General features: G+C 54.3%; 1 protein-coding gene across 6 annotated transcripts in view; it reads left to right on the top strand.

Annotated features, from left to right (window-relative positions):
- Positions 1-12,900, top strand: part of GASK1A (golgi associated kinase 1A) — a 70,721-nt gene that overhangs the window by 33,457 nt on the left and 24,364 nt on the right. For all 6 annotated transcript variants that reach the window (XR_016214887.1, XR_016214885.1, XR_016214888.1 and 3 more), the window contains one exon: positions 62-1,354. Coding sequence is in view for 2 of the 6 variants with exons in the window: in XM_089306461.1 (XP_089162587.1) it covers positions 62-1,354 (1,293 nt within the window). In the remaining 4 variants the exon portion in view is untranslated. The remainder of the gene's footprint in view (positions 1-61; positions 1,355-12,900) is intronic.

Below are 12,900 nucleotides of genomic sequence, written 5' to 3'. Positions count from 1 at the left end.
TTGTGGGCTGAGACTCACGCCTTCCCAGGTCTCAAGATCTCTTTGTCTGTCCCGTCCCCAGGTACCTTGGCCCTGGAGAAGGCTGCGTGGCAAGAGACGGTCGGTGGTAGCGTTCTGCCTCTTGATGACACTGTCTGCGCTGGCTGTCACCCGCTTACCCCCACAGCATCCAGCAGCCGGCCCACACCCTGGCCCCACGGAGCCCCGGGACATGACTGACAACTCTGCCCCTCACACACGTCAGGCTCTGAGCTCCAGCCAGAGGCAGCGGGCGAGGAACCTGGGGCTCTGCAGGGGCCGGGCTTTGCCCAGGAAATCCAGCTTGGTCTGTGTAGAGGAGCAAGGCCACAGAGCGCGGCGAGCGGACAGAGGCAGGCCGTCCCCTGGAGGTGACAGCAGGCATGCAGGCAGGGTCAAGAGGGGCATTGCCGTGGCAGATCTGGCATTCACGACCCAGTATATTGTTCCCCTGAGGGAAGATGAAGTCAGAGATCCAGGCGCCCAGGGCCTGGGCCACCCCTGGCGCAGAGTCCCCATCCCGGACGCACCAGGTGAAGCCAGCATCCAGGTGGGCCCACTGGCCACAGGGAGCAATGTGGCAGCTTTACAGGCCTGGGAAGCTACCACTGGGCTGGCCCTCCAGCCCTATCCAGCAGAAGACAAGGAACTTCCAGGAGCTCAGGACAGAATCTCGAGTGGTGGGTCCCCGGCAGCGGGTCCTACCCTGGCCTCAGGGGCCCGCAGCTGGCCTGATTCTGTTGGAGAGCTTCGAGGGTCTGCATGGTGTGACAGCGCAGGGGTGATGAGCAGCTCAAACACCAGCGAGCAGGTGCCCCCATGGCTCACTGAACACGATGTGCAGATCCTCCGCTTGTTGGCCCAGGCGGAGGTGGTGGGCAAAGCCAGGGTCCCTGGCCATGGGCAGGTCCTGCAGGTTGGCTTCTCCATGGAGGGTGCCCCTCAGCGGGACCCGATTCCTCCCAGACTCAGCCATCTCTGCCCCCGGGGATTCTGCGGCTTGATCAAGAGGCCTGGGGACCTGCCTGAGGTCCTGGCCTTCCACCTGGACCGTGTGCTGGGGCTGCGGCGGAGCCTGCCTGCTCTGGCCCGCCGCTTCCGCAGCCCCCTGCTGCCCTACCGCTACACAGACGGAGGCACCAGGCCCATCATCTGGTGGGCACCTGACGTGCAGCATCTGGGTGACCCGGATGAGGACCAGAACTCGCTGGCCTTGGGTTGGCTGCAGTACCAGAGCCTGTTGGCACACGGCTGCGGCAGGCCAGGCCAAGGCCCCTGCCTGGGCATCCGTCACACCGAGTGGGCACGTCTGGCACTCTTCGACTTCCTGCTGCAGGTAGGTGGAGTGGGGTGTGGTGGGGTGCAGGGATGGGGAAGTCAGAGGTAGAGGCCTCTGGTGCCCACTGAGGAGGGTGGTGATGCTCCCCCTAGTCCTGGATTTTGGTCCCCAAGCACCTGTTTTCTGTAATTTCCCTGACAGCTTATCCAGTGATCTGCTGGAGCCAGCTCTTCCAGCTCATGAGAGCTGACTGCTGACTTCCAGGTTGTAGGAATTTTGAGACCTGGTTGTGACTCACGAGCACTGTTAAAACCGAAGTTACAGAAGCTAACACCCTGTACCAGAAAGCAAGGCGTTAGTACTGAGAAGCAGTACTTCCTGATTATTTCAGTGTTACCTGTGCCCTTGTGGTGATGTCTGTCCGGTGTATGTGGGTAGTGCTGATTACTGTGTGACACCGTAGTGGTGCATCCTGTGTGATGCCATCTCATGAACACTGTGTCTTTCTTTTTTCTTTTCCTTTTTTTTTTTTTTTAAAGAGATTTATTTATTTATTTGAAAGGCAGAGTTACACAGAGAGGCAGAGGCCGAGAGAGGTTTTCCATCCGCTGGTTCACCCTCCAGGTGGCTGCAACAGCCAGAGGTGAGCTGATCCAAACCCAGGAGCCAGGAGCTTCCTCTGGGTCTCCCACATGGGTGCTGGGGCCCAAGGGCGTGGGCCATCCTCCACTGTCTTCCCAGGCCATAGCAGAGAGCTGGATTGGAAGTGGAGCAGCCAGAACTCAAACCAGTGCCTGTATGGGATGCCGGCACTGCAGACCAGGCCTTTAACTCATTGTGCCACAGCACCTGCCCCAAACACTGTATATTTTTTTGCCAACTCCACATTCAGCATGTGGTTAGCTTGCAAAAGGTCAGAGTGTGAATATTTATGCTGTGGAAAGCAGCAAATGCTACAAATTAGGGTTTCCCTCTGCTCCCAAAGAGCTGAGGATTTAAGATGATTTGTATGATTTAAAAAATAAAGTGAGGGGGCTGGTGCCGCGGCTCAATAGGCTAATCTTCCACCTAGCGGCGCTGGCACACCAGGTTCTAGTCCTGGTTGGGGCACCGGATTCTGTCCCGGTTGCCCCCTTCCAGGCCAGCTCTCTGCTGTGGCCAGGGAGTGCAGTGGAGGATGGCCCAAGTCCTTGGGCCCTGCACCCCATGGGAGACCAGGAGAAGCACCTGGCTCCTGCCTTCGGATCAGTGCGGTGCGCCGGCTGCAGCGGTCATTGGAGGGTGAACCAACGGCAAAGGAAGACCTTTCTCTCTGTCTCTCTCTCTCTCACTGTCCACTCTGCCTGTAAAAAAAATAAAAATAAAAATAAATAAAGTGAGGGCTGGCATTGTGGCAGAGTGAGTAAAGCTGCCTCCTGCAACCCCAGCATCCCATGTGGGTACCGGTTCGAGTCCTGGGTGCTGCACTGGCAATCCAGCTCCCTGCTACTGCACCTGAGAAAGCAGTGGAAAATGGCCCAAGTCCTTAGGCCCCTGCACTGAGGTGGGAGATCCAGGTGGAGTTCTGGGCTCCTGGCTGAGCCCTGGTCTTTGTGGCCATTTGAGGAGTGAATGAGCAGATTCATTCATTCATTCATTCATTCTCTCTCTCTCTGTAACTCTTTCAACTAACTAAATCTTTAAATAAATACATAAATAACAATTTTTAAAAAAGTAAGTGTGAGAGACAGAGACAAAGAGAATAGGAGCAGGAGAAAGAGAGAAGGAGAGAAAGGACACTGGTCCCTGGAGGAACGAGAGGGAACTCCAGCCGCAGGGGTGCCGCGGGCGTGGGGCGCCCAGGGATGAGTGTGCTGCTGCGGCTCAGCGGCAGCCTCGGTCTCTCCTAACCGGATGCTGACAGCCAGGGTGGCAGTTCTGGCGCCCGTGAGCCGGGTGTCAGCCATGGGTACACATGAGTGGAACACGGCCAGAAAGAAATACAGACAGATTAAGTACAGCCCAGTGAGCCAGCTCCGTATGGAAGAACGAGGTCAGTGCCGGCCCTTGGGTTGATGGACAGAGCTGAGTGGACAGGCCACAAGCCACCGCCAGGCTTTCAGGGCTGATATGCCGTGCTGGGGCCACCCAAGCTTGGTTCTCAGTGTGTTTTGGAAACTTCTTAAACAATTTGCAAGACTTTGATTTGCCATAAAAATCCTGCTTCCTTTGAAGAATTAGTAGCTCGGGGCCTTAATTCCCCCACAGCAATACTCAGCCTGAGCCTGTAGCTGCTGCCTGCCCCCTCAAGTGGCCGCCAGCCTCTCTTCCTGGCCTCAGGCCCTACCTCCTCATTGTCTGACATCAACGGGCTCCCCTGCCTCCTCCTCTGGGCTGTCCCCTGTCTGCCTGTGATGAGTTCATTTCTGGTCCCTGAGTGAGCTCATCTCTGCACTTTGTGTCCTTGTGGCTGCTTTGTGGTGGTCAAGAGCAAGGGCTGTGGTGTCAGACCTGGGGTTGACCTCTCCATGCCCAGGTCTCCCCACCCCCACCCCGGGTGACACTGAGCAGGTTCCTTTGCTGCTGGCAGCTTGTACAGTGGTACTGCGTGTCCCAACCTCATCCCCTTGGGCCTGGCTCTTTTAATGCGTGGTACCTTCTAGTTGCCTGCACCTGTATTTGCAAGCTTGCTCTGGGCCCTGGAGCCTACTATGTCCTAAAAATACCTGGGAGGCTGAACGAGCACCCGAGTGAGGCAGGAAGGCTCTCCCAGACTGTAGGACACTCAGCGCTGGGGCTGGGGGAGGTGGGGTCGTGCTCAGCCGTGACTGATGGGAGCCTGGTGAATGTGAATGTCAGACTTGCATGTGGCACACATCTTGGGTTTCCCAAGCAGGAACGCAGCCCAAGAGCTCCAGTGGTCATTGGTGGCCTTCCTGGCCTCGTTGCTCCTACCTGTGGGTTTCGGCGCCGGCCCACACGTCAGCTGCTTTCAGTTGAACCCTGGTCTCAAGGTCTGTCCTTGGAGCAGCCCAGCCCCCTGAGCTTGTGAGGCTTCTGCACACGAGGTCCTTCGTGGAATGTGCCTGGGTCAGTGCCTGGCAGGCAGCACCCCCTCGGCGGCAAGTGGACACCATTTCTCCTACTTTACAGGAATCAACTCAGCCAGGCCTCGCTGACTTAAAGTTGAGTGAGAATGTGAGGCCCAGAGAGGTGAAGTTGCATGCCCAAGGTCACGGCTGGTGCCCCGGGACACAGCCTCGCTGGTCTGATTCCAAAGCACCTCTCTTTGTGTCACCGCTCAGCTGGCCAAGAGTGAGGGCAGGGAAAGGGGCTGCTGGTCCGGAAGCCCTGGGGCTTTGAGGTGCGAGGCACAGCTCCTGCAGAGCTGCTGTCTGCCTGCCACTCCACACAGAGCCGCTCTGTTCCTCTCCGGGGCTGCAGCATGGGGCTCTTCCCTGGCTGCAGGCTCTCCGCGGGGACAGAGTGTCTGTGGCCAAGCACACACAGGTGGGGTGGGACAGCACAGGGCTGGGCTCGTGCCACGTCTTCCTCGCTGTGCTGAACACCAGTCAAGTCTGGCTGCCACTGTCCTCCTCCAAACCACTGGCAGGCTGCAGAATACGGGGGTGTCTGCACGGGAGCCCCAGGTACAAACTCTGCATACAGCCCTCTCTGGGTGGCTGGGCTTGCTCAAGTCTTTGGCCTCATCCTCCTTGTTTTTCTGTGATTGTGTTTCCCAACGCACCACTAACTCAGACCCACGAGTACTGTACACACATCCACATCTCTCCTACCGCCCACAAATCATACCTACGCGTCACAAATCCACCTGGCGCTCTGTGTTAGTTAGTGATTGCTGAAATAACGCCGTGTGAGAACCTCCCCCAGACTCCATTGCTTAAAGCCCCAGCCCTTTATTTCTTGCTCTAGGGTCTGTGGGTCAACGAGGCTCACCCAAGCGTAGTTCCACGCTGTCGGCTGTGGTCAGGTCTGCTCTGCAGTTCTCTCCCTGGGGCCCAGGGTGAAGGAGCCGCAATACTCAGAGCGCGTTCTTCTCAGGGCAGGGCGTGCAGGAGCCCAGGAGCTCCACCAAGCTGCAGAAGCGTATTTAACTCCTCTGCCAGTGTCACATCTGCTAATATTCCATTGGCAACCCCACTGTCCAAGAAGGGAAGTACACTCTGCCCGGTGAATGTTTTTTGGACAGTAATAAAATCATGCACACCTCTACCCAAACAAGTATGGTATATAGGAATTTAGTATGCTCAGATGTCTGTAGTAACACACACACACACACACACACACAAACACACCATTCACACACACATACACCATGCACCCCACACCCACTCCATATGGTACCCAGACATTGCTGAGGACAGTTGGGGCTCCACCCTGCTGGGTCCTCTGGGGGCCTTGGAGTTGTCCCACCTAGTGTGCCAGGACGCTGCAATATTCACTCTCTAATTTCCAGCCATCATTGGTGGAGAGCACTCCCAGGGCTGTTGACTTCCTGTCACTTGTAGCCAGAGGGGTCTAAGGCCGAGAGCCACAGGTCCTTGTTGTGGAAAGCCATCAGCCTGTATGGACACAGTGAGTGCCAGGGTGGTGCAGGTGCAGGATACCAGCACTGCCTTCCCGCACTGGCACCTTTCTGCTTGCGTCGCGTAAGTGCTGCTCCTGAGAGGATGTGATTGGCTGAGCTGTGAGTGGGCCGTGTCAGCCTTCCTCTAACTTCTGCATACAAAGGTGCACTCATGTCCCAAAAGCTGAGACCCCAGACACAACAGCCTCTTAACTTGTCTGTCAGCCCCTGTAAATACCCCTCAATCCAGTCTCCTCCTGGAAGTCCACCTAGTTGTCTTGGTTTGGGATTCCCAGAGGTGGAGTCTGAGACCAGGGGGCAGGTGGGGCTGGTTCAGCCAGCCGGGGGAGTGAGATGGGGGAAGCAGCCTCTTGTTTTCATTACTGTGCAATAGTTCTCTTAGAGTCACTCGTCAAGAAGCTTTCTTTAAAGTCCTTTTGCTGTGCACACAATTTTTATGCAAGTTTACATTATTAGAACGATCCAGCTTTTGTGACTTCGCGGTCTGTGGGTTATGTCTTAAGAGGGCTAGCCCACTTCAGGGCTAATCAATACATCCTCTCGTGGCTGGTTTGCACAGATCTTTGATCCATCTGGAAGTTATTTTGGAGTAGGGATGAGGTGTGCAGCAACTGTTTTTTCAGATGGCAACTCAAATGTCCCAGCACCATTTGTGGAATCATCATTCTCTCCCCCCAATTTGAAGTACTACCTTTCCCAGAGCCAATTTCCATATGATTATAGGTCTATTTCTGGACTCTTCTGTTCCAGAAAAAGTCCTATTTATATGACAGAATCACACTGTTTTAATGACTGTGTTTTATGTTTTATATGAATATCTTGCAGGGTGTTGTCTTCCTCATTGCTCTTTTTTTAGAATTCTCTTGCATCCTTTTTCCCCTATGAAATTTGGAATCGGCTTGTTACCTCCTTCCCCTTCCCAAATCCTTTTGGGATTTTACTGGAATCAGATTAAATTTTTGTGAACTAATACTACAAGAGGGACAGGTGTTGTGATGTAAAATTGCCACCTGCAGTGCCAGCATCCCTTATGGGTGCTGGTTCTTGTTCTGGCTGCCCCACTTCTGATCCAGCTCTGGCTAATGGCCTGGGAAAAGCAGCAGAAAATGGCCTAAGTACGTGGGCCCCTGCCACGCACCTGGGAGACCCGGGATAAAGCTCCTGTCTCCTGCTATGGCCTGGATCAACCCTGGCCTTTGTGGCCATCTGGGGAGTGAACCAGCGGATGGAAACACCTTTCTCTCTCTCTCTCTCTCTCTCTCTTTCTCTTTCTCTTTCTCTTTCTCTTTCTCCCTCTCTTTCTTTGTAACTCTTTCAAATAAATTTTTTTTAAAAAAGAGAGAATTTGCATCGTAAAATATAGAGTCATCTAAGCCAAGGACGTGTCTCCCCATTAACTCAAGGTCCCCAGCGGCCTCTGTGTGTTTCCTCCTGCTGAATCTTCTCTGGCATGTAGCTACTCCTGGGCATTTCATTTTCTCGTGGCCATTGAAAACAGGCCCTCTCCTGCTTCCATCTCATGACATCTGCTGGTTGGTGCCTTGAGAGCAATGTATATATTAATGGACTAACAGCTGTGACTTGCTTCTTACAGACTTGGGACAGTTTCTAGTTTTTGCCATTAAGCATCATGATGACTTTCATTTTAAAGATTTATTTACTTATTGAAAAGCAGAATGATGGACGGGAAGAGAATCTTCCATCCGCTGGCTTACTTCCTAACAGCCAGACCAAAGACAGGAACCAGGAACTCCACCAGGTCTCCCACATGGGTGGCAGGACCCCAAGCACTTGACCCGTCTTCCACTGCATTTCCAGGTACAGTAGCAGGGAGCTGGAACTGAAGTGGAGCAGCCAGGACTTGAACCAGTGCTCTGATGTGGGATGCTGGCGTCGCAAGCAGCAGCTTAACCCACTGTGCTGCAGTAGCGGCCCCCATGCCGGCTTTTCACTGAGCATGTCATGCAAACCTATTGCTACCCTTGCTTTATTAAGACTGCTCACGGCCCGGAATGGAAGTCTACAGTCATCAAAAGCCTCTTGGGTATCTGTGGAGACCTTAGGATTCTCTCCTCCCCCAGAGATACTAATGTGGAGAACTTTAGTGGAACATGGCCCTGTGGTGACTCAGTCTAGCTTTTGTGGTCAGAACCTACTGTGCTGCGGTGGCTTCATCTGCTCAGGGCTGCTGGGGTTTGGCCGACGTTTAAGGTGCAGAGTGATCCACAGATGTCTCAGTCCAGCTCCCAGGAGCCCACCTGCTGTCCACCTGCCTCCCAAGCTTCTGGTCTCAGGGGACAGGTGTTCCCTCCCCCGAAGCCTCCATGGCCCAGGAGCTCTGTTGAGACTGTGGGCAGCAAGGCAGGGTGAGTCCTCCCAGGGGAGTGAGGGCCACTGTGACTTCCCCAAAGCCTCACAGAATTCTTCACCAGCCACTGGTCGGAGCAGTGCTCCACGGAGAAGGAGGTTGGGTGTGGGAAGAGGTTTGACTCTCTTCCTGCCTGCTGCCACCCTGCAGCTCCCTGGCTGTCAGTCAGTGAGCCCATTCAGCAGTTACCGTCAGATTTTCCTTACTGTAATAAAACACCCGAGGCAGGAGAACTTTATAAAGGAAAAAGGTTTCTTCTGGCTCATGGTTCTGGATGTTCAAGTACAAAAGCTGGGGCATCCACTGGTTAAGCCTCTCAGGTTAGGTATTTTTTTTAAGATGCATTTTAAAACTTTTAAAATTCATTTTCCCCTTTTACTTGCAAAGCAGGGAGACAGGGACAGTGGTCTTTGATCCTCTGGTTCACTCCCTAAGGCTTAACAACATCCAAGGCGAGCCTAAAGCCAAAAGCCTGGAACCCAATCTGTTCCCATGTAGGTGGTGGGGACCCAAGTACTTGCGCCGTCATCTGCTGCCTCCCAGAATTCACATTTACCAGGAAGCCGGATCAGAAGTTGGGGCCAAGACTTGAAGCCAGACACTTCCATGTGGGATGTGGGCATTCCCAGTGGCTCCTTAACCACTGAGCCAAATGCCTGCCCTGCCGATGGTCTTCTTGTTGGCAGAGTCCCGGGGTGGTGCAGGGCATCCCATGGCAAGAGCAGGGAGCACTCGTGTGGCTACATCTGTGTGGCCTCTTGGAAAGCTACTAAGATTCAATCCAGCTGTGCCCTTGGCACCCAAAGCAACCTGATCACTGCCCAAAGGCTCCACCTCTGAACACCGAAGTTGGATCCAGTTGCCACCTTCTTAGAACCATCAGCACAAGACCTTGGGGATGAAACTCCCATGGTGGAGGGGAGGAACACACGGTGGCCCCAGCCAAGAGCTCCTCATCTCCACTGTGAAGGGCCTGAGGCTGTCCCCACGTTGGTGAAGGGGGTGAGGTCACCAGGGACGGCAGGTGGCCCTTCTGGAATGTACCAGACCCAGATCAGGCACTGGCTGAGGAAGCCCAGACTGGGCCTTGGAGACTGGTGGGTCTGATTGGAGGACTCAGGCCACCCGCGTGCAGGGCCTCTGCAGGCCCTTCCCTCCCCATAGCTGGGTGTGGTGTCCCTCCATGGAAGACTGCAGCCTCTTGTCCCACACTGCTGCCCCATGTTGGGAGGTCCCCGAGCAAGGCTTTGTCTGCAACCTTCGGCTGTCAGCTTGCAGGCAGGGGGGTGGTGGGCAGGCTTTCAAAGACCACCACAGGCCAGTGCCGCGGCTCAATAGACTAATCCTCCGCCTGCGGCGCCGGCAACCCGGGTTCTAGTCCCAGTCGTGGCGCTGGATTCTCTCCCGGTTGCTCCTCTTCCAGTCCAGCTCTCCGCTGTGGCCCGGGAGTGCAGTGGAGGATGGCCCAAGTGATTGGGCCCTGCACCCGCATAGGAGACCAGGAGAGGCACCTGGCTCCTGGCTTCGGATCAGCGTGATGCGCTGACTGCAGTGGCCATTGTGGGGTGAACCAACGGCAAAGGAAGACCTTTCTCTCTGTCTCTTGCTCTCACTGTCCACTCTGCCTGTCAAGAAAAAAAAAAAAAACACCACAGACCTCCTGTGAAGACCCCACTGTGTCAGTTAGGTGTGCACATTTGTTCCTGCATTCAAAAACCTGGGGCTGTGTCACCCGTTGGATGCTGGGATCACGTTGAACTGGAGTTTCATCTTGGCTGTCCAGAACCTTATGGTCGCTGATGCCTGGGCACATGTCTGCCCTGTCTGCCCTGTCTTGCTTAGTGGGCAAGGCCAGGCTGATTGGGTTTAAACCCAGGCACCACCACTCCCTAACTGCATGACCTCAGCACATTATTTTTAGCCTCTTGTGACTCAGTTTTCTCATCTTTGAAAGGGGTACAGTGTCTCCCTCTTGACTGGTAGAAAGGTCGGCTGCCTTTGTTGTGCAGAGTGCTCAGTATGGAGTAAGGGCTTGACCTTGACTTAACTAAAACTGAACACAAACTTCAGTTCGCGTGGTAATGCAACACTCATGGGCTGTCTCAGAAAACCCGAACCGCCGATCATTATCATTTTTTCTGAGTAACTCCTTATTTTTTCAGTAAGGGGGAAAAAGAGAATCAAACCCGAACGGAATGTGGGGATGAAACTTAAGCTCGGTCACATTTGGCTTAATTTCTCTTCAGGGGAAAAAAATAACCAGACAGCGTGGCAAAACAATCAAACTGGCAGCTCCGCCGGCCCAGGCCTTCCTGTTACACATTCCAGCGGGTGTGGATCTGGCGAGCCGGTGCTGCCTGTCCCCTGGGGCCAGTGTTCTTGGTAGAATCTTCTGGAAGCAGATGCTGCTGCAAGCCACAGCCTCCTGCCGTGCAGCGAGCAGAACAGGGCGTGGGAGGGGAGGGCCGAGCTAGGAGCCCAGCTGGGGGCTGTGGTGGGCCGTGCACCAGGCAGGGGGCCGTTCCTGTAATCGCCCTGGCATTTACTCTCCCAGCCCAAGAGAAGGCAAGGTTTCCATCTCACAGGTACGTCTGTGCTGCAAACACCAGGCTTGCGTGTACAATTCTGGGCAGGGCTAGGCCATTGTCACTCCTGTTCTATGTCAAGCCCCACGTCTTAGGCCTGTAGTGTGGGGAGAGCCAGGGTGAGGCCAGGGGTTCTTGGGATGCCACCCCTGACTCAGGTCCCTGGACTTGTCAGGACAGAATGCCTATTATGAAAGACTGCATGGTTGACCCCAGATAAGCTCATCTTTCAATTCCATTTTTTTCCATTTACTTTTTGAAGCACCCCTGTATACCCTCAGGCTGTGGGGTACTCAGCACAACCTCATGGGGGTATCATCACCCCATTTTGTTGATGAGAAAACTGAGGCCAAGTGAGGTTAATAACCCTCAGGTCACATAGCGGGACACTGTGGAGCCGGGGTTCATCCTCAGAGCCATCTGGGCTCCACACCAGGGGTCAGACACCCAACTGCGGGGCGGCCTCATTCACCCTTCACCAGCTTTTGTTCAGCCCAAGAGCTAAGACTGGTTCTGGCGTTTCTGAATGGTTGAAAAAATATCAAAAGAAGCAGCATAATTTTTGATGTCCAAAGATATGTGGGGCCAAGCGCTGTGGCGTAGTAGGTTAAGCCTCCGCCTGCAGCAACGGCATCCCATGGGCGTGCTGGTTCCTATCCCAGCCACTTTTTTTTTCTGATCCAGCTCTCTGCTAGTGGCCTGGGAAGGCAGTGGAGGATGGCCCAAGTGCTTGGGCCCCTGCACCCACATGGGAGACCTGGAAGAAGCTCCTGGCTTTGGATCAGTGCAGCTCCGGCCATTGTGGCCATTTGGGGAGTGAACCAGCAGATGGAAGACCTCTCTCTCTCTCTCTGAGTCCCCTTCTCTCTCTGTAACTCTGCCTCTCAAATAAATAAATCTTTAAAAAATTATATGAAATTGAAATTTTAGGACATAAATCTTGGTTGGAATATAGCTGTGCACATTTGTTTTCATGTTATCTATAATGCGTACGGTGTGCACTCCAGTGGTACCATGGAGTCGTTGCAACAGAGACCATAAGGCCTCTGAAGCCTAAAATATTTACTCTCTGGTCTTGCTAACCTCTGCACTTACCCACTGTGTTGGCAGCCTCAGAAATGGGGTGCATGTGAAAGCTCCCTTGCCAAGTTCAAGGATGACGTGGAGCACTAAGGGAGGTTGATCCTACTTTCAGAGGATTTAATGTGAACTGGGGGGCTGGGAGCTCTCTGGCGGCTGCTGCGGGGCTGCTCCTCAGCCCTGCCCTGCTCAGCCTTGGTAGAGGCCTGGATGGGGACAGCCACACCAGTCTGGCTGCTCTGTGTTCCTGCCTCACAGAGCCCTGATTTGCTCTCCTCCTTTCTGTTCCTTGATCTGACGGCTGTAGGTTCCGGGCTCATTGCATCCTCACCTTCCTCTGACCGCTTAGCGTGTGTCCTAATTTGGTGGCAGGAAAGGCCATGGTCGTTGGAGGGAGGGGTGCCTTCTCTCTCTCTGCCTCTCTCTCAGTCTCGCTGTCCTGCTGGACATGAATAAGCTAACGTGTGCCCGCAGCAGCCACCTGCTGGCTTCCTAGAACAACACAGGGTGCTGTCCTGGTTGTGAGAGGTCAAGTGGAGATTGGGAAGAAGCCCAAGCCCTCCTCCTGATGATAGCGAGCTGCTAACCCCACCCCACCTGCCTCCCGTGACTCATCGTGTTGCAGCTGACACTAATGTTCCTTTCGGCTTTGGGCGTTTGCAGTCAGTTTTTCCTGTTACTTGCGTATGAACACAAGAAAGAGAGCCCAGTTGCAGAGGTCGAAGGAGACCAGCATCAGCGCTCATCAGGAGATAATGAATTTGATCTCAGCTTTGCTCATTAAATCTGGAGATCTCATTGCAGTCTGTAAAGGAGGAAAAGGCACAGAGCCCATCACCCTCCCTGGGAGCTGGGGCAGCATCAAGCATGGCGGGGTGGGGGAGGGTGTTCTGAATGGTCCACATCTATCTTCTGTGGTCATTGCTCAGCCACCCTGAACCACAGACTTTGTGGAGCTTTAGCCAGCACAAGCATCCCATGT

The sequence above is a fragment of the Oryctolagus cuniculus genome, chromosome 10 (genome assembly GCF_051225735.1).
Source record: "Oryctolagus cuniculus isolate XC-2025 breed Fujian yellow rabbit chromosome 10, ASM5122573v1, whole genome shotgun sequence".
NCBI classification, from domain to species: Eukaryota; Metazoa; Chordata; class Mammalia; order Lagomorpha; family Leporidae; genus Oryctolagus; species Oryctolagus cuniculus.
The sequence above is the reverse complement of the archived record's forward strand: the minus strand, read 5'-3'. Positions and strand labels throughout refer to the sequence as shown.